Raw genomic sequence first — 21,834 nt, 5'->3', positions numbered from 1 at the left:
AAAGCGGATCTTGCAGCTGACCAGTACTGTGGCGTTCAAGCAAAATAATCAGTTAATAAGAAAAATATGCCCTGAAGTAAGGCAGTCATGTCTGTCACCTTAGGATTTCACTGTTCCATGTAGCCTTCAACTCTAACCTGGCCACAGTGTTCATAAGTCTTGAATTTTACCATGGTCAGTGGTCTACTAGATTTTCCTCTCACAATTCATTCCAGTACCACACTGTCCAAAACCTTTCACTTAACACAGGAAAGAAAGAAAGCAAGGCAGCATCTTCATCATGCCTTGTAACATTATGCAATGTCTATCTTCAATGTTATTCTTTCATTGTGGGTTTTATGCAGCTTAGTGTAAAGGGAAATTCTTCTCAGTTGATAGATTACCACATGACATAATAAATTATCTATAGAACGATGGAAAATGATGACTAAAACATTCCAAGAGATTCCACATGTGCACGTCTGGAAACCACTTGTCTACCAGAATTGGAAAGAGGTGTTTGGGAGCAAACCAACAACCACTTCTGGAAAAATAAAACAAAGTCCTCGCTCTTCAGCTTCCAGTGGGAGTTACCGCTCAATTACGTGAGACAGCTCCACACGTGCTGAGCAGACTCCTGGAAGGATTAAAACCGATGCACTCATTTCCTGCTGTGCTCCTCCCCTTCCTCCCGCTGCTGTGACACAGACTGTTGTCACTGCCTGTTGGTGCAAGACCTGGCTTTTACTTGGATCCACATGGAGAGGGTGCCAGGAGAGTTATGACTTAGAAGGGCTGACTGAATTCAAGAGTTTCCACTCAGTACTGTGAATGTGCTGGGGATGAATGGAGGAACAGAGATGAAATGAGAACGAGTGACTGGGGCTCAATACTGCTGCAGCACAGGCTGGCACATGAGAGCAGCATCCAACATAAATGGGACAGTTGCAGTAAAATAATATTTGAACTAGCCATGTAGTTTTCTCATTTTGAACCCATCGTAACCATAGTCATTTCTGAATATTAGTTGTCTTGTTTCAAAAAACTCAAGGCAATAGGACTGAAGGAGAAGATCTTGTGGCAAATACCAGCATGAGAAGAAACAAGATCTTCATTTAAGTTTGATCATATGACTCCTTTATCATCCTCCCTTCCCTTGTGCAAACAAGGATGTTACAGTATTAAATGTTTGCAGTATAAGGGAGTGTCCAACTCACTTGTTCAGCAGATGTACTGCACATGCACAGAGGGCTGCGTCTGTACTGACAACAGCCAATTCTGAGAGAAACCTGAAGATACTCAGTTTACTGTCTCTGCGGATTAAATCCATGCCTGATTTTAGATCTGTAGCATGTAAAAAGTCATCCCCGAGAGCTAAAGGCTGAGTCTCAGCAACTCATTCCAGGTACTCTGTATCAAATACAGATTTCCCAGTGAGGAAGACTAACGTGAAAAATCCCTGACTTTTATCAGAATAGATGGGAATTGATAATCAGGGCTGGACAGAGGCCTAGGCTGATGAGAACATAAGAGCCTAAAAGTTTAAAAGACACTGTACACAGAACAGTGCAAAGCACTACTTTTCTGCATGAACAGAGGAAAAGCATGGGCTGTTCTCTGCAGCAGGCAGGTACCTCACATGAGGACAAGGTTCTCAACCAGCTCACACGATCAACTGCAGGCCAAGGAAAGACGAACAAAGAGAAGTGAAATAAATCAGCCCCACCAGCCTACAAGGCTTAAAAAAAAATAACAAAAACCACACCCACATTCACCTCCCCTTCATCTAAAAAAACTAAAACACAGATAAGCTGATTCAAGCAATCTGAGCAGCTGGTGTGGAATTTAAATGGCAGACATTTTTCCTCTTCAAGAATTTCTCCTTTTTTTTTTTTCTCTCCATTTTTTAATGTTAGTCATCAGTAACCTCAGAGGATTTTCTTAGCTTTGTTTCCATTCTTGTTTCTAGGAAACAGAACCTCAACTAGCTACTGGGAAGAGAAAAAAAAAAAAAAGAAAGAAAGGTGAAATAAAGCAAAATGAAAGAAGAATAAGGAAAAAGGAATTGGGAAAAAATGGATTAAAGAAAAAAAAAATAGACAAAGCATGCTATAAGAAATAACAGATTTCTGCTTGTTCCTCCAAGAAGGATGACTTTGTCACTGCATAACACTAACAGATCAAATCGGGCAGTGCTGGGTTTATATTGCTTGTCAGCAGAACAGGCAAGCATGGATGGCAGATATAAGACTTTCAGAGAAGGAGGGGGGTAGTTTTCTTTCCTATGTTGTCTTGTCTCCCAAGACAACAGCCTTATATGAAAGCAGTGGCCTAAAATATCTAGAGCACTCTGTGCTTTGGCCGTCTTGGCAGACATGAAGAATAAAAAGCCTCCTTCAACACAAGCATCACTTTAAAACAATATCAGAGCAGCAAAGCAGCCACTGAAGAAGTGATAGCCTCATTAGAGTCAAAGGAGAAAAAGGATAAAAAGCCAGTGAGAAGGAAACAAAGTAATAAAGCAGCATTCAGCCCATAGGCACCATTATGGACTTGGAATGAATTTGTGTTGTATTGCTTCTTTCAGGAGAATCAGAATTACCAGAAAAATCCAGAAAAGCAATCATTTAATAAACAATAATAGTAATACTTTAGACAAAAACAAGAGACCAGAGTAAAATTCTGCTCAAAGAAAGCCTAAACTTCTAAGGCACAAGTCCTCATTCAAACAAACGTTCATGTGCCTGGTTTGGATGAAGTCAGGATGCCTGCAGCAACTGTTTTGATCTCAACCAAATTAATCTAGGTGTGTTGAAAGTGTTCTTAGGAAAACAGGGTTGTTACGTAAGTTAGCTTTCAGGGATAGAACAAACTGGAGAAGCAAAACTTCTCCATGTCAGGATTGCAAAACTTCAGTAGGTGAGTAGAGAGCTGAGGAAATCACTGGAGTACCTTGAGCACCACTGAAGGATGACCAAGTTGTGTGGACAGGTCGTGAACTTTACCCAGTCTGCAAAAATCAGCCACATGTAAGAAGCTTCCCTGTCCACTAAATTCAAATAGGAACAAAAATAAATACAGTCAATGAACTAGTAATGCCAGGATTCTTGCAAATTATCCATGTGAGACAAATCCACTAAAAATAAGAATAGGAGGGAAAGACAAATACTAACAAACTGAATTTGCATCACCTTATAATAAGGTCTACACCCATACCTCCCTCATGTTTTGACTTCTTAACAAATGCTATATTAAGCCAGCACAAAAGGATTGTTTTGTGTGCAGTAAATCACACTGGCATCACAAGACAGGATAGCTATGGCACATAAGCAGCAAGTCACCTAGGTCATTACATTGTAACAAAACATCTGGCATATTGCCTGGGCCATGAAATGATACCACCACCAAATGTGAACAAGAATTCCTCTGCAAAGTCCTCAGGAACCACTTAGGCTTTTAATTATCCAAAGGAATCCCCAGGTGCCCTCATACTTCATTACATTCATGTTTGGCATGTACCAGCTCATCAGAGGAGGTCACTGTTAATAAAACTCACCTATCTTTAGCTATCCAAGACCATCCATTTCAGCTTAGTGCACTTGTTTTCTTCTCTCCCTCTCCTCCTCCTCCTCAAGTGCAAATATATTCAGTGTCAGCAAAGATGCAGAAGAAGAGGTGACACACTCTGTAATCTATCTGCCTGTCTCTGAAGAGTTCAGGCATAAAAGATGCTGTCAAGTGCACATGCAGATCTCAAACTTTCATTTAACAAAAAAATATAAAAGTTTTAAGATAAGAGGAAAAAACTCACGCTCCATGATAAGAAAACGGCCTTGTAAGATTCAGCTAGCATCTCAACACACTGCAGAAACCCAAGGAGTCAAACTGTGATTTGTTCATCTGCATTTACCTTCAGGACTCTCTCAGAAGTCCACACGAGGTTCCCTTGGAAGCTCTTTTGCTTTAACATTGATAGCGCTCAAATGATGACATGGCTCTGAACCACAGCTAATGAATGCTAACAAGGAATAGAAACATTGCTGCCAAATGTTCCTTACAGAAGTGGGAATATACTGGGGAAAAGAGAATAGAACAGACAGGATAACCTGTGGGTACTGCAAACCAGAAGTTCCTCTGATCAAATGCAGCTTAGACTGCATCCTCACCTTCTTTGGATCTTGAAAAGCCTAGGTATAGCAATCAAAATGGCCTCTTCATAGATAGGACTGATGTCACTGCAAGGGCACTTGTCTTTGAAAGGTCATGGGGACTGGGAGAAATTCCTGAATAATGCAAGAAGGAAAATGTCATTTCCATCTTCAAGAAGTGCAAATAAGATGTCAGGAACTACAGGTTGGTCAGCCTCATCTCAATCTCTAAGAATGTGACAGAGCAACTAATCTTGGAAACAAATCCCAAGGAAATATGAAAAACAAGAAGATGATAAAGTAGTTAATATAGATTTATGAAGGGAAAATCATGCTTAAGTAACATAACCTTCCACAATGAGGTGACTAACTTGGCATAAAAGTGGGGAGCGGAGGATGTTGTTTACCTTGACTTTAATAAGGCCTTTGGCATTGTCTCTCATAGCATTATTATAGACAAGTTGACAAAGTACAGGTTACGTAAGTGCACAGCAAAGTAGACTGAAAACTGGGTGAATGTCCAGGCCCAGAGGGTTGTGATCAGCAGTACAGGTTGGAGGCAAGTCAGTAGTGATACACCCCAGGAGTTGATAAAGAGGCCGTTACTGTTTTATCTCCATATTAGAGAGCTGGAAAACAAGGAAGAGTGCACACTCTGCAAGTTCACAGATGATACAAAACCAGGAGGAGTGGCTGGCACAGCAGAATGCTATTCTGTTGTTCTAAGCAACCTGGACAAGCTGGAGAACTGGGCCAGTGGGAACCTAATGAAGTTCAACAAATGGAAATGCCAAGTCCTGCACCAAGAGAAGAATAACCCCATGGGACCAGTACATGATGAAGATTTATGGGCTGCAAAACCGTTCTAAGAAGAACAACTACAGGGTCCCGGTGAACAATCAGACCGTAAGTCAGCATCATACCCTTGCGATGAAGAAGGCCAATATTCTTCTGGGATGCACTAGGAATAACAATGCAAACAACTCAAGGGAGGAGATCCTTCCCCCTTGCTCAGCTCTGGTCAGTCCAAAACTCAGGAGTATGTCCAGTCCTGCACTCTCCCATACAAGAAAAATACAGACTTACTGCAACAAGTCCAGTATAGATCCACAAAGGTAACGGAGAAGTTGGAGCATCTTTTAAATGAGGAGAGACTGTTCAGTCTGGAGAATACTCAAGAGAATTTTATCAGTGTGCATGAACACTACATGGAAGGGAAGGAAAAAAGAGGGAGCCAGACTCAGTAGTGCCCAGTGAAGGAACAAGAGAAAATGGACAGAAATGAAAACAGATTAAATTTTATTTGAACAAGAACAGAAAAAAAAAAATCCACTGCATATGTAACCAAACATTGGTAACGTGCTGCCCAGAAAGGTTGTGGTGGAGATATTCAAAAGCTGCCTGGACATGGTGCTGGACAGTCTGCTCTAGCTGACCCTGCTTCAGGAAGTCACTTCACAATGATGCTGTGATTCTGTGAACCAGGACATCAGTGAGAAACGGCAAAAAATTCTAGCCAGTTTTATTGATCCCATGTCTTATTTCAGCAAGAAATACAGTATTCTTAGACACTGTTAGCCTGTTTCTTGGGTGCTTATAAAGACCACGCATAATTCTCATGCAAGTTCTTTTCTTCTAATTCCACCTTCTACATGTGGAGAGTATGCCTATGCAACGCCACCAGCAGATACCACCCTCCCAGTTCTCCTATAGCTTGCTGACCAGCAGAATAATCTAGCTTCAAAGAACAACCAAGCTTGTGTGGTCTTTAGCAATCCAGTTTAGAGACAGATAAAGTATCTCCACGTAGCACCACATTGGGCAGTGAAGACTTCCTGAAGAGTCACTCCTCTGTCTTTGCAGTTTATTTTGACTACTGTATTGTAGCTTTCCACCTAAGCCATAGTCATTCCCCATCTCAATGGCCACGTCTCCACTAGCAGGGTAAACATCCTACAGAAAATGCTTCTCCTCCCTTGCTTTTTCAATATACCATCTATTACGAGATCTTAATCTGACCTTTTCAAACTTTCCATTTAAAGTTTTAAGGTACTACTTTCCTTCACATGAGTCTCATCCTACAATCCAGCAACTCTGACAGGATTTGCTCCTCTACAGACACGTTCTGAGCGAGCTCTATCTTCAGCAAGATCAGGATCCAGTCCAGAACGTCTACAATTTTGCTAAACATGCAACTCACAAAGCCACCTGTACAGCCCTCAGCCCTCTGGATAGCTCTTTTGCTGTCCAGTGTCTCCACCTAGATATCTCAATTTGCAAATTTGATGGGAAGCACTTCAAAGAACCCATAAGCAAAGAGCTGCCAACATGAAGCCTAAGTTCTTTCTCCACATTTGGAACAAGTTATAAACTGCAGGGCATGCACAACAAGGGTTTGTCAACTCACTGAAAGCAGCATTTGCTCCATTAGGTACTCACAGGCTTGAGCATCTATCCCATTGAGTTATGAGCAAGGTCAGCAAGCTACAGAGCATAGTTAAAAAGCCCACAATGTATTTAACACCTAGCTTAGAGCAAGAGGAGGGAAAGGGATTCCATAAAAGGATATCATTAAAACTTGGCAGGTAAGATGCAGTTCTTCTCCTTTCCTAATTATACTAGCAGTGCTGATGCTCATAATTGACCTCTATGTTAGGAGACTAAGGAATGGTGAATTCTACCTATAGAAGACCGCACTGGAAATACCCTGGACCTTATGCAGTCATCCCAGCCTTTGTTAATCTCAGCTTTAAAGAATACGTTTAGTGACTCACCCAGCTGGATAAGCAACGAGGCCAGTTCTGGGGTCGCAGGCTAATCCTCTGCCTCCTGACACAGTTATCCCCAGCACCTTCTCCAAAGTCACCTAGAGCATGTGAAAAAGAAAAGAAGTAGTATTGTGAGATATGAGCACAGTTCAAATGGACCCATATGCAGACACTAACAGACTGGCACTGAGAAGAATCATATCCTAGAAAGTCATTGACAAGCACCCAGTCACAGAGTAAGAACTTGTTTATCCTATTTTCGACATAGGCACGGTAAAATACTGCTGGGGTACAGTTATTGATCTACTGATTATTCCTCTGTGCCAAAGCACTGCCATGTATTGTAGAGGACAGCAAGCAATAACTAGTATGGAGTGAGAAGCTGGGATGCACATGTGATTCCCACCTTCCTACAACAAGCAGCACTATACTACAGTTCTTTCCCTGGAAGTCTTTTCCAGGTTGACCCATTCTCTTTATCTTCCCCATCCACTGGTAGGTGGGGCAGTGTGGTCCCAACTCCATATTCCTAGGTACTGAATAGCCAATTTTTTCCACACAGTCCTTAAACTGGAAACCACATCTGGTGGACCAGCACATCCCTCTCCACAAATCTCAAGAGACAGAACAGCTCATATTGTTGGGTTAAAAAACTCACATACCAATGACCTATTCAACAGACGATAAATCAAAATGCTTGCTTTGCCCCCAAGCAAAGATCTCAACTATTTTAGGAAATAAAAGACAACTGGGTAGAGCTACTTGGAAGATACAGAAATTTATAACCAGATCTCTGTGACAAGCAGCCAGGGTAAGCAAATATAAAAGTTGCCTGGACAAAGGAGAATAAGACTTTTCAGGGAGCATGCTCTAGGAGAGGAAGCATCAGAATTCAGCAGTTTCCCAAAACAAAAGATTGAAGTGGGATTACACTGCACAAAATCTGGTATGTGGTATGAAAGGACTCAACATCTGAGCATAAACCAGCTTTTTTTGTCATGGGATTCTTCTTACAGACACAAAATTACTCTCTTTTGCATTTGTGCAGCTCGATTTTATTTATTATATATTTTAAGCATACATTCCTCTGCAGGACTGCTGTCCCTGCCAAATTCATGGATCACAGTCTTCTGTTTTCAATTATCATCATCTAAATTATATTTGATTAAAGCCTTAAGGCATGGACGCTGCATAAGCAGGCACCATTGTAAAATTGCCACTATCATTAATGGCTGCCCTGAAGACCAACATCTTGTATTTATATCAACGTGCAGTACAAAAGATAAGGGCAGGGCAGGCTTCCCCACACTACCCTGGCAACATAGCTTATCAGACTAAGAATTCAGCTGTAGGGTGAAGAAATGAGTCTCATGGCTCAGGTCACTGGAGAAGGTCACAAAAGTAAGCCCACTTAGGGAGCTAGGTGGCTGCCTTACTTCAACAGGTAAAGTAGGGCCACGGTGCCAGCAGCTCACTTAAAGCAGGCCATCCATGCCTCAGTGACTTCCAGTTTGGACTGGCTTCAAACCCTTGGCACCAAAAATGGAAGATATTATACCCCACTCTCTGGAGAACTCAGTGTATTTCTCCCTTTAATAATAATATATCCCAGATACCTTGAGACAGAGTGAGAGAACACCAATTGTCACCCTTCCTCATGAAATAAGTATCTCTGGAACCATGACTTTTGTAAAATTCATCAGGGTTTATGTTTAGTATAAGAACATACAATTAAAAATGCATTTACCAATTCACCAGTATAGCAAGGAAATAATTTAATGTTCCTTAAAAAAGTGAGGGAGGATTAAAGGAGGCTGGGAGGATGCCTGCTCTTCCAGGTTTGTTACAATACTTCAGTATAGGTTTAGCTTCACAAATGCACAGAAAGAAGAATTTGCTGAGATTCAAGCTCATATCATCAGTCCCCAACCCATAACACAAAGAGAGGTTTAAATTCCCATAGAAACTGCATACTTGACAGCAAAAGAGGAAATGGAAGAGACATGTGCCATTCAAGTATTCCAATCTAGATACTTGATGCTCTCAACAAACATCAAATTTAGCAATGATGTGCTCACACCGCTCAGCACAGGCTTTAGCTCAGGCTGGCTGTAATCACAACTGTCCTAAAAGGCACTGCTCGACCTTGGCTATGCAGCTAATAGCATTCAGCAGCAGTTCAGCAACCTAGTTTCACCAACAGGTATGTTTTTCCCCCACAAGGACACGTTATCACTGCAGTGCCATGTTACACTGCCATTGAGCTCATCCCACAGCCACCTGCTCCTGAGACTCCACCATTCCTTCCTCTCTTATCCCAACCAACTCCCTCCCTTCCTGATACTTCCCCTTGCACCAGCACAGACATAACAACTGCCTCCCCAGCAAGCCAAACAAGCAAAAAAAAAAAAAATGTTCTATGGGTTTTGTTCTGTTTTCCAGCCTGGGAAAGCCACAGAGAGCTCAAAGACAGGGAAAAGAAAAACTAGTCCCTTTTACTGGTTACTAGATCTGTCTAACTGTACCACCCTTCTGTACCTGTCCCTTCTGTACATGGCATTATGGAAAAAAAATCCACTCCCTCCTCGTTTTGAGGAGTGTGAGAAACTGACCAAGAGCTCTAATTCATTCATCTTGGCACTATCGCCCCATCACGCTTTCTCCAGCTTCCTCTCTTGCTCTAGAGTCTGCAAGGGCCCCAGGCTGCTCAGCCAACAAACTGTACTTGTAGATATAAGAGGTGGAAAGTCCACCTTTCTCACAAAGCCAGCATTCAGCTCAACACAAAAGGTATAGCTCAGTCTTCAGGTCCAGTTTTCAACCACGAGTCAACATCATCTGGCCTTCAAAAGACCCTTAGTCCTATTAGAAAAAGACAACCGCCACCAAGGTTGTACTGCAGATGTTGCTAGATCTATTGCAACAGAAACAGATACCTGTATCAAAAGATCCACAATTAACTTTCTGAGAAAGATTCTCCCTCTTTTGCTCCTAGGCTTAGCTTTAAAACTTGCCTTGTGTTAAGAATCTGAAAGACAACTCTATAAGCCTCATTCAAATGGAGGTTTTTACAACATCTCAGCACGTGTAGTAATAATCCTTAGGTGTTAAAAACAACTTGTTCTCTAAAAGGAGGATAAACACATTTAAAATTGGGCCTTGTGAAACTTGAGCTCCATTCCCACCTCCCTGCCCAGAAGGCATAACCGCTTTATCTCCATGATCAACCTCCAGCCTGGGTGACATAAGGGCTCAAGAGAGTCAATCACTTGTCACAAAAGGTGACAGAAGAACAAACTTTGGGGGGGGGACGATGACTGGATTCCTCTCAACTTGCCAGATAAAATGAAAGATTAGTATAGTTAATTAAGGCAGGAGCACACTATCATTTATTTCCAAATCTCACATAAAAATATGCTATCAAAGGGCAAATAAGTCAAGACAGGTCTGACATTATGCCACATCTGAAGTTCTGGCAAAATGAGGTAGGAATTCATGCAGCAAACTCAGTTTCCCAGTTCCATACAGACACTGCTATTCATATACGTCATCCAGGTAGTACATCAGCATATTCCAGTCACAAAAAAATTCCCTGATCTCTTTCCAACTCTGATCTTAGCTAACCACAGCACTGGAGAGTGCCATTGCAGACCTGGAAAACCGGTGGGTTTGTTACCAATAATAGCTCCCACACTGGCCCAAATTGCTTCCCACAATCATCAGACATGTCCTTGCTTGCTCAGGTCATCACATCCAATAAATGGGCCACCTCACCTCCCTCATCCAAGCCAGGAAACAATTGCAAGACAAAACCTGTAATTCTGTTCCCCTAAATTAAAGGCTCAGAAAAGAGGCTGGCTATCCACATTTGTTACTTCATCCTGAGGCTTCTATTAATAGCATTTGGCATTTTCAGTCACAGTTCTCTGCGATTTGCAAGTGCTATCAAATGGAATCACATGCAATATACTTCTAGAGTTCATTCTGCATTGTAATTACCTGTTAACCACCTCATCTCCATTTCTTTAATATCAACTTTTTTTTTTTTTTTTTTTTTCAAATTTGGAGGTTCAAGGCACATTCGTAATAAATAAAAATAGAAAAGAAACTTCAGGTATGAACACTTGTCTTGCAACTCCTGATATGCATTCATTTTACACACAAATCTAAATTTAGCTGCTTAGAGTTGCATAGATGGGTAAAGAAATTTCAACGCCTAAGTAGGTCACCCTATTCCTTCCACTTCAGAACCCAAGATCATTTAGGAAGCTCCCACAGCCCCTCTACCTGGTAAGATCAGATCAGCAGAGTCTTGAACTGCAACTAGCAAAAGTATTCAATACAGCCAGGCCTTGCAGTAGAGTGCAGTGCAATCCTCACCGGAACTTAAAGGGCAGGTCTGAATTGCTTCCCTCAGGCACGGCTCCCCCAAAGTCAAGGAAGAGCCCACACCTGTGAGACAAAACCATGCTACCTTTGCTTTCCTGCTGGCATTTGGATAATCCTTTCTGAAAGGCTGGTCTAAGTTAGCCCCTTACAGCTTCACCTGTCTTTTCAGGAAACAAGGCATTTGACCAGCAGCTCCTGGCTCTCAGAGTACGAGTTTCTTACTCAGTTCTTTCTGCTGTTTTAGGGAAGTTGAAAGACAAACCACAAGCAACTGTTTCCATGTGCCAAAAGGACAACATAGAAATCCTTTAAGGATCAGCTCAACATTTCCCATCCTGCTCTTCAGCTCCTAGTAAATGCTCTCCTCTTCCCTACAGTTTGCACCCCTCTGGGACCATCTGCATGTTCACATCTGGCCAGTGCACCTAGGCCAGATGGTCCTAGAGTGTAGTAGCAGGCCTCAAGTCACTCTTTCAAAAACACCCATTGAGCACAGTAATAATTTCCACAAAAAATGGATGCCAAAGAAGGTAAAGCAGCCAGTGACACTGCTGCCTGATCTACAGCTCACAAGCTCTCTCCCTGATGATGTTTTGCTCCTGATGACAGCTTGCTACCACTCTTCTGTGCCTGCTTGCCCACCAGCAGAGTTCCACAGCCCTGAGTCACCTTAAAGGAAGGTATGAAAATTAACTTTTCAACTGAAAAAAAAAAACATTTTTAATTCCAGGCATCCCTCACAGTGTTTCACCTGTAGGCTGTATGATGCTGTTATCCCATCACTCTCCCAGGACAGAAGCAAAAGACTGAGTACCCCAGTAGTTTTTCAGCCCCTCTTCCATACAGTGATATGCTCTCAGTAAATTTGAGAGGGCTTTTTCCTTTTTTTTTTTTTTTTTTTTTTTTTTGACTCAGCACTTTACTTCCTTCCTTCTAATACTACCCACATTCTCTTCTGGGCAAATTCTCATTCTTTACAAATAGAATTTATTTAAATACAGGCATAAAGAAAGCTTCTTTGAGAGGATAGCTGCAACATTCCAATGCTCAAAAAAGCCACTGAGGAGGGAAAAGCTGTGGTATAGGGCTGCCTGCATGTCCAAGTGTCAATGGCATCATGCAAGAGATTACAGCCTAAGAAGACCATATCCAGCAAGCAGATGCATCTGATCCAGACTTCACAGAGAAAGTTTTAGAGGAGGAAAAGCAATTTGAGTCTCTCTCATCTGCTATCTCCCACTCAAAATTATTCTGTTTTAACCTATTTCAGCAGAGTTCTCTACCATGAACTTAACAACTGTCTTTAAAACCCCAGTACTCAGAACATCTTTTGGCAAGGAACTTCACCACTGTGTTACATGTTGCAAGAACCATCTCTTATTGCCTGCTTTAAACTTGACTCCTATTAATGTCACTCAAAGGCCCTTAAGTCTTGTGCTGGAAGAGAAACTGAACAGCCAATCTCCATCTACCATCTTTAGGTCACACGTGACTTTCAAGGAGGTATTCTATCACCCCAGAGTCATCTGTGTTCCAAGCAGGAGAATCTCCACTTACTCAGTGATTCCCCTGAACGCCACTTTCTATCTTTGATCACTTCTGACACCCTTTTGTGAACCTCTTTTGAGGCCCACTATGTCTCTCCTAAGATCAATAGGAAAACATCCAGACTACATACAGCTTTCAAGTTGTGAGCGCAGTAACTGTTTACAGAGCAGAATAATAGGGTCTTCTGGTTCGTGCTCAGTTTTCTTCTCCCGTTAGTACCTTACACTTGATCTGCCTTTTTGATATCTGAATCATTTACAAACAGCCAAGAGGTAGGTCATCCAGCACAATAAAGTCATAGATAAGAACTCCAACTGCTATGTGCTTGGAAATGTAACCCCCATTCTCTTTGCTCTCCTATGGAAAGGGAAATCCTATTCTTGAATCAACGGTCTTGTTTCAACCCCATCTTTTCCATCTATGCCTCTGTGAGCAATTATTCATGAACAAGAGCATCCTCAAAGGAAGTTCTCGCAGTACAATTATTCCATTACACTCCAGAATGGCTACTTCAATAAATGTCCACACACAGACAGAATCTATTTTAAAAGCCCTCTTGCGGGCCTGTGTGTAACACAGTTAACTTTGAATCCATTTAATTAACTAACAGCACCGACTCAGCATGAAAAGACAACATCCATCAGAGTTCATCTCTCATCCACTGCATGATGTGCCTGCCCTCATCCCTCTCCCAACAGAGTGTGGGTCTATTAATAATGTATGTGCAAAAAAATATGGGTTTCTGAGGAAGTGCTGCACACAGAAATCCCTGAGATACAAACTATGAGGATTGCTTTAGAAAGCCTTTCCCAGCATAATACAATGGCCATCAAGTAATCAGTTATCACCTGCTTGAGGAGCAGCTACATAACTACCTGCTCTTTTCACTTGAGAAAAAAAATACTTTCACCAGCCAGATTTGAAACCCAGTTATTCTTCAGCTATGGCAATACACCAACAGAGAACTCCAAAATCAGGCTTAGATTTCACAACAATGTGGTGGCTTTCACATCCAACTCCCCACATAATGTTACCAAATTTTTTAACAGTGCAGCCAACGTATTTTCCATGCTGCAACATAGCAAAGTTCTATCTGTGCACTCCAGAATGTGACACATGAAATGCATTGTAGCTGTACATTGTTAGCATCTAAGAAATAGCTATCTATTTCTTACATAAGTGAAATTTAATACACAATGCCAAATCTCACAGCTGGCCCTGTTCATACATCCCTCCTGCAGCCCCTGAGCCCCAGTACAAAAAAAAAAAAAAAAAAAAAAAAAAAGCACATTTAACTTCCAGGGACCAGCACACACGTTGTGGGCTCTAATCTACTGTCTGAACACACTGTCTGATCTCCTGTTACTGCTGTACAAAAACAAAGGCTTGAAGTTTTACATTTAGCTCTGCTGTGTTTCGTCTGACACATTAGACACAGAACACTAATTACAGTATACTGTTCTACTTAAGGGGCTGTCAGCATTTTCAATGTAAAGTCTTCATTTCAGGGCTTTATAACACAGCTGTGAAATATTCATTTTGTATTTGAGCTTGACACGCAAAGGTCTGGCTTGGGCCCAGGTTCCTCTGTTTGTTTTCTGTGAGCTGGAGTTTTTGGGTTTGACCTGGCAAAGAGAGGGTTGAGAAGGGAGGGATGGAATTAACTGTAGGGGTTGTCTTACAAGAGCAGGCAATGAACAAAAACACCCAGCTCCACTGGGTTGGTTTCTGCCCCTCACCTACCCAAGAGCTTCTTCCCTTATTTGTCTGAATATGCACAAATTCTTTTTTTATTTAAAAAATAAATAAAAAATTCTGTCCTCTCCAGCCTGAACCTTCTCTTCCTCAGTACTCTTTGCTGGCACTGGGTGCTGCCTTAACAAGCCTGTTTATAATATTCCACCCGCAAAAGCAATAGTAAGGCAAGCTCCAACACAGGACCAGTTCAAGATGCCTCTGACATAAAAAACAAGTCCATGTTTTTTCTCCAGTAAGTCCCACAAGCCTTGCTTACAGCTGCCATTGCAGGCTTACATCCACAGCCTCCAGGAACCATCCCAATACCATCAGATATAATCCTCACAGCACAAACCTGGTGCAACATTTCAAGGTGCTTCTAGCCTATGCTCAATTTGAATTTTAAAGGATTCAGAGCGACCTCTGGCCACTGAATGAGCCTTCATTATTTTAACGAATTAAAAAAACAAAAACCTGATCAGAATATCATTATCTTCAACAAGCAGTAGCCATTTTTAAATAATTTTGATAGTCCATATAGTCATTTAAAGAACAACAGGGAATGATTTTCCACAACACAAATCACAACCAACACACGTTAGCCTAAAGAGTAGTTGGTACAAACTCACTTGTCCAAAGGATTTGAATCACTGAATTACATAAAATATTACATTTGTGAACCTGTGTAAAAGCACAGGTGGTATGGGTGGGTTTCTCATGAAAATGCCGAGCCTCAGTTCTAATGGTTCTGCCTGGTGTCACTACAATGGATGTGAATGCATATTTATTAAAGAAGATCCAGGCAGCTGAGAGAACAGGGAACAAAACGTGACCAGAGGTAGAAAAAAGGGAACATGAGCAACACAGGATCCCTGCAGGCCGTTTTCTTATACATGCCTGAACACAGCGTGCGTGCATGTTGTCCATTTCACCGCACCCCCCCCTCTTGCCTGCTCTCCCCTTCTGGCCTCCCCTCCATGCTCGCTGCTTTCAGTCCAATTCCAGCTGTCAAGACTGCATTCCTGACCCGTCAGCCCCAGCTGTCAGAGGCTACGTGCTGAATCTACACTCTGCCTTCTACTTCGTGCACCTGGAATAAGGCAGGCCCAGGGAGGCCATAAATGTCAATGCATGGCCCTGGGGAAGAGGGAGGAACACTATTAAAAGCACCTCTAGAAGCAGCCATAGCGAAAGAGCAAATGTCACGTGCAAATGTCCCTGTGGCTTGCAAAAGAGGACATGATACACAGGTGGTTGATTTCCTACCAGTTTCTACAGTGTGACCTAGTTGTCATAGAATGGTTTGGGTTGGAAGGGACACCGAGAATCATCAAGCTCCAACTCCCTGCTATAGGCAGGGCTACCAACCTCCATATCTAATACTAGACCAGGCTGCCCAGGTCCCCATCCAACCTGCTCTTGAACATCTCCGGACAGGGCATCCGCAGCCTCTCTGGGCAGCCTGTTCCAGCACCTCACCACTCTCTCTGTGAAATTATCCTTAATTATTTTGTTCCTTCCCACTGCCATGCCCACACCAAGGTCCAATTTCTTCCAAAAATACTGCAGGGTGAGGAAAGGTTCCATGTAACATAGCGAACCCTGGCTACAGCCATAGCAAAGCAGCATCTCCCATTCAGCCATCATGTTAGCCACAAAAGCCGCGCAACGCAAACTTCCATGGCATTACACAAAAGGTTCTGAATATCCAGGCTTCAGAAATATAAAAGTGTGAAGAGACAAGGGGTGGAGTATGTGTGCCAGTTGTCCACCTTTGTCAACGTTATGATTATGCTATTTTGATTTCTGTGTGGGGAATTTTTTGTTGGTGCAAGAGAAGATAGCGTGATGAATGTTTATTTTAAAATAAAGAAAAAAATATCAAACAGGCTGCAGGTTTGCTGGCACATCAAGTGTCAATCCTGACACTTTCGGACTGTGTATACACATGGAGTCAATCTGACCTTCTCCAATAAGCAGGCAAACCCTCTGGGAAACAGAAACGCACCCTGCAAAGAAGTCATACTCCAAGTTCTCAGGACTTGGACTTGTGCAGGATCACTTCTTCACAAGAAACAGATTATTCCAATTTGTAAACACGTATTAAGTTTTCACACAGCAAAGAGAGCAGGTGACATACCAGACTTCATGTAGGGGGGGGACTTCTGCCTCCCACATAGTCAATTTGTCCAGTGATTCCTCTTAGTAGAAAAAGGAACCAGTTCACCTCCCCCAGCAGGGAGAAGTATCTGTGAGAGGATTAAATACAGGCGAAGACTTGCAATGGTCCCCCATCAATCTGTCCCAAAAGTGGAGATCAAAGGAAGTAGGATGACTTTGTGACAGTGTTATGTTAGCCTTCTCCAAATCCAGGCACAAAGCCTGAACATAGGCAAAGAAAGTGCTTCAGTAAGAGGAAAATGTGAAAAAAAAATAAATAAAAAATAAATTACTACAGCTCCCTTGGGCAGCATTTCAGTTACTCATATAAGGGTTTGAAATCAAGCAGGAGCAAACGGTTCTCCAAGTGAAAGGGTCACTGTTTATCACCGTTAATCATCACTTCCCAGATGAGAAAGGCTCTCTCCACAGTCATTTTCCCCTCTGTTTCGCACAAGAGTTTAGTGCTGACAATAGGTGAGACAAGGGAAAGGAAAACAGCCAAACAGGGATTCAGGCAAGGGCTGGCAGGATTTCTCCCACCACAGCTCTACCATAGTCCCACCCCAGAGCCCCAGCCTTGAGCTGGGCCGCTCCTAAACACAAACAGCCAGGAGTTAAAAGTCCACAGCTTCACTGCAGGACAGGCACCCGCTCCAAGGGAACTGTGGCAGCTTCGCATAGCTCCCGACTCCAGGGAAATTAAACACATGGGCCGTAACACAGAGTTTCCAACACTGATATCGCCGTGGTGAGAAGCTCAGTCCTAAATCACTCCGTGCTGAACTCTATAAACAACACATACATTCAAACTAAACATGGACACGGGGCAGACACACTGAAAGGGAGGGCTCCAAGAGCCCTCTTCACAGTTAACCCTGCTGAGGGAAACCAGAACAGGAAAAATACTTCATTAAAGTACCACACTGAAACTTCTGTCCCTGGTTTCCTGCATTTCTTATCACTGGCATTTATTTTTGGTTTAAAAGCATTTGTGTACTGTTTGTCCAAGTCTGTAGGGATGTGGGGAAAGATGTGGTGGCAGAGCTTGTTCCTACAATAGTAAACTATATAGGGTGAAGGAAAGCATCTTAATCAGCTTGTCTAAGGATACACTCACAATTCATTTGTTCATTCACTCACAACATGTCATGCCAAATCAATTGATTTTTTATCCTTCATCACTGATTTACACAGCAGTTCTGCCTAAGATGTCATCAACCGCCATTTCTGAGCCATCATTCTAAATCTTGTCCATACCCTGCCCTCACTGGCACAAGGGCAACTCATCAGGTCTTTCAGAGAAGGGGATAGCTTCAAGCAGCATACTTGAGTCTCTGGGAAAGAGTTAAAGAGATGCTCTGAAGATAAAAGCCTGAGCTTTCTATACTCCAATACCTTACCTGTCCTCCACAGGAGGTCAGGGCTTACCTTGCAGCACCTGGCAGCTCTTTCCTCAACACCAGAACTTGTTCAGGGCTGGGCACCTTGACCTCCCACACATGCATTGCCCTAAGACTGCAGTGACTTTATAGGGGAAAGTAAATTCTTACATCCTCAGAAGATTAGAAAATGATTTTGCCGTAAGCAAATTTAAATTACATTTAAAAAAAAAAAAAAAAAAAAAAAAACACTCTCACATCATCAATTTAAAAGATGCCAAGGTTGGAAAATAAATACAACAGGAGTACACAGCATTTATCATGCAGACAACATTCACATGGAAAGAGGCAGGTCATAAAGAGATCAGCATTCAATCTCTCCCTAAACATCTTCTGGACTATGTATTGTTTGTTTCACATTACTTGTAAGAAGTCACAACAAACAGGAAGGTGTCCTGTGTTCACAGCAACATGTACTCTCACACAGCTTGCAATCTATAACCAGATATCAGAGGACTAGATGAAAAAGAAAAAAAGAAAAAAACAAAAAAAAAACACACACTGAGGAGAAATGTCTTGATAATCACTGTGTAACAAACAAGTGGCAGAGCTGGGAATAACCTTAACTTCCTCGCAGATTCCAGCAGCTCAGACCATGCTGAACCTCACTCCTGCTTGAGATTAGGGACAAAAATGTAAAAGAATACTTAAAAATGAATCAAAGGAATATAAGAGATCCCATACCAATCAGGATATAAAGAAGTAGTCACCAGCTCCCTCCCTACCCCCGAGCTACCACTCACTGCCTGGCTCTCTGCAATCCCTTCCTCCATTCCCTGCCCTCTGCCCTGAGAAATAAGCTTCTTACAGAGAGCCTTTATCATCAACAGCCTTTTATGCACACTAGAATTAAGCAGCACTTCACATCTGCTAGCCAACATGCCTACCAAGCACCCAAGAGATTTCTCCTGTTGGCCAGAAAGGAGACAACTTCCTCCAGCAGGAAGAACCCATATGAACAAGGGCCAAAGACTGAGAAAACAAACAGCAGGCAACTGCTCAAGCACTGATTTTGACTGTTTCCTCAACAACCCTTACATGCTTCTAGGTACCCCGCTGAGGTGTCCCTGCCCCAGTGCTTAAGTCAGGGGAACCAAAAAGGCCCGAAGAATAATTTAAGAGAGACTGCTGATGTAAAAATGAGCAGGAGATATGACAGGAACTTTGTTTCGCTGTTTGGCCCACTTGGTTCAGCATGCACTTCACAAGCATTAGAAAGACAATTTACAAGCCCAATTTACAACCACTCTAGGAAGCTGCTCAGGCACAGCTGCAGAGGAGCACCACATTGATGGAGCTCCAGGCTCCCAGCATATCCATTTCCCTCCCCAGAGCACCACCGCTGCTTTCTGCTCCAAAGATGCACGCTGCTGCATGCTGACAGTTGTCACTCTGTGTATACCTACCTCAGATGCAGAATGTGGCTTAGTTTTTCCAAAAAAATAAGGATTTGTTACAGATTTCATGGACTAGACCCAACACCCTAAAGATCGGAATAACTCCCCATGCAATTCAGCAGCAAGAAGCATTACCCTATTGTCTCTCCCCCCATGCCCACAGAGGAAAACATCATTAGACAAAAAACAGCACTGAGTGAAAAAAAAGTTACTAAGACAGCTACAAAGCATTCCTAAACAAACACAATAAATCATTTATTTAGAGCGCTTCACCTTCTCTACATTCTTTGGCCTTCAATCAATTCTGCCTGTAATTTTCCTCAAGCGCCTCTTCAGTTTCCTTTCTGAATGAAACAGACTCTGTAAATGAGAGGCACAGCAGTCCAACCACAAGCTCACTTGTTTCAGAAGCCAAAGGTAACCCAACAAAAAGGAAAAGGGCACAGGCTGCTATCCAGGTGCAGAAAACCTGGAAACACAAGACATAACACTGGCAAAGCAGGTCTCTCTTCTATACTTGAGATTCAGAAGCATGAGTAACTGGTAGAATTGTCAAACGTGAGAACTGAGGAAGTAAAAGCACACTCAGAAGAAGCAATTTTATTCAAAGGCTTAAAACCCCTTTTTGTTTGTGCTGCCACCTAGAACTCCTGCCATATGGAGAGAAAACAGAACATAAAAAAATACCACAATTTCTTTACAGCACTTGTCAAGAAATTCAGAAAGCCACAGATCCAGGCACACAACCAAACTGCACTTTCTTCAATGCTTCACAAAGTGCTTCTGGTTTTATGTGTTTAACTCTTAGCAAAATTTTCTGTTGCCAAAAGCAGAACCTGAAGGAAAAAAAAAAAAAAAAAAAAAAGATCACGGACCTTCACTCTTAGCAAAAAGTCATTACTCTTAATTCTCATCTTTCCAGTCAAAAGTTTCAGATGTATTCACCTACCCAGAAACATTTAGCAGTGACTTTGCACAAAATACCTGAGTGACACATGTAGTTCAGAAATACCTGAACTACTGGCCTTAAGTATGTTTGTCCAAGGATAATAAGAAGCAGATGAGCACTTGCAGGACAGGCAGTAAGACTGAACAGCAAAGTGATGCTTAGAGTCAAAACATCCCCATTCACTGTCATTTGTACTGAACCACTTAGCCTACCTAAACAGTGCTCAAACTGTTTCATGTCCTCCACCAAAATTAAAAAGACAGCTACAAAGTTTCTGCACTGTTTCTACTTGTTTCTTGCTGTATGCACTGCAATTAGGTAGTAAGCTACAGCTGGAGACCAGCTTTATTATGTGTGATGCCAGGCTGTAGTCCCCATCACCAGCCAGATAAGAGAGCAGGATGAAACAAGGCTGATCATTTGACTAAAATCACCCTGCAATGCAGCAGAATGGACTGATGGTAAACTTGTTCATGGAGCACTATACCCCAAAAAGCTATTTACATCCACAATGTTGCTGCTTCTTCTGTAACAATTGTTTTAAGAAAAGACTTCACTTCTACCTCTGAATTTTGTGCCTCTTTATCTTCTTAGGTCATCTCAGACTTGATAACTGCAATGAAGCACTTAAAAAAACTTTTTGCACAGTCTGATAGTGGTAGGACAATGAAGAATAGCTTTAAACTGAAAGAGGGGAGATTTAGGTTAGATTTATGGAAGAAATTTTTCACTCAGAGGGTGGTGAGGCACTGGCACAGTCTGCCCAGAGCTGTGGATGAGTTCAAAACCAGGTTGGATGGGGCCCTGGGCAGCCTGAGCTGGTGGGTAACAGCCCTGCCCACGGCAGGGGGGTGGAACTGGAAAGTCTTTAAGATCCCTTCCAACCTAAAAGCCATTCTGTGATTCTGGAAGGATCTGTTTACGAGTTAGCCAAGACAAACAAGCACTTACAGTTCAAAGATGGAAAATAACACCAGCCATGAGCAAAGACTAAAACCACATAATCAGCACATTTTGCTATTTCTACAGTGGTCACTTCCTACATTTCTTTTGAGCGAGATAAAAATCTATTATTAACAGAAAACACCACAGATATCAGCACACGCTGACCAAGCAAAGACTTTTACTAACCAGTTTTGTACAAAGAACCAGGTACTTAGAAACTATAGGAGGCAGTTTGTTTTCAGACCATCTAGGGAAAGTGCCAAGCAGTGATACTTCACAAGATTCAGAAGCTGACAGCAACATCCCCATGCATCTGAGAATCCCAGCCACACATCGACATCACTTCAAGACATCACCACAACATGATGACCA

The 21,834-nt window shown here is 42.3% G+C and overlaps 1 protein-coding gene across 3 annotated transcripts in view; it reads right to left on the bottom strand.

The window, feature by feature from the left end:
- Positions 1-21,834, bottom strand: part of MAPKBP1 (mitogen-activated protein kinase binding protein 1) — an 89,291-nt gene that overhangs the window by 54,684 nt on the left and 12,773 nt on the right. For all 3 annotated transcript variants that reach the window (XM_042883545.1, XM_042883626.1, XM_042883706.1), the window contains exon 3: positions 6,902-6,993. In XM_042883545.1, the coding sequence (XP_042739479.1) occupies positions 6,902-6,993 (92 nt within the window). The remainder of the gene's footprint in view (positions 1-6,901; positions 6,994-21,834) is intronic.

This window comes from Lagopus leucura, unplaced genomic scaffold, assembly GCF_019238085.1.
Source record: "Lagopus leucura isolate 7727_CA_CO unplaced genomic scaffold, USGS_WTPT01 Super-Scaffold_1, whole genome shotgun sequence".
Taxonomy (NCBI): Eukaryota; Metazoa; Chordata; class Aves; order Galliformes; family Phasianidae; genus Lagopus; species Lagopus leucura.
The sequence above is the reverse complement of the archived record's forward strand: the minus strand, read 5'-3'. Positions and strand labels throughout refer to the sequence as shown.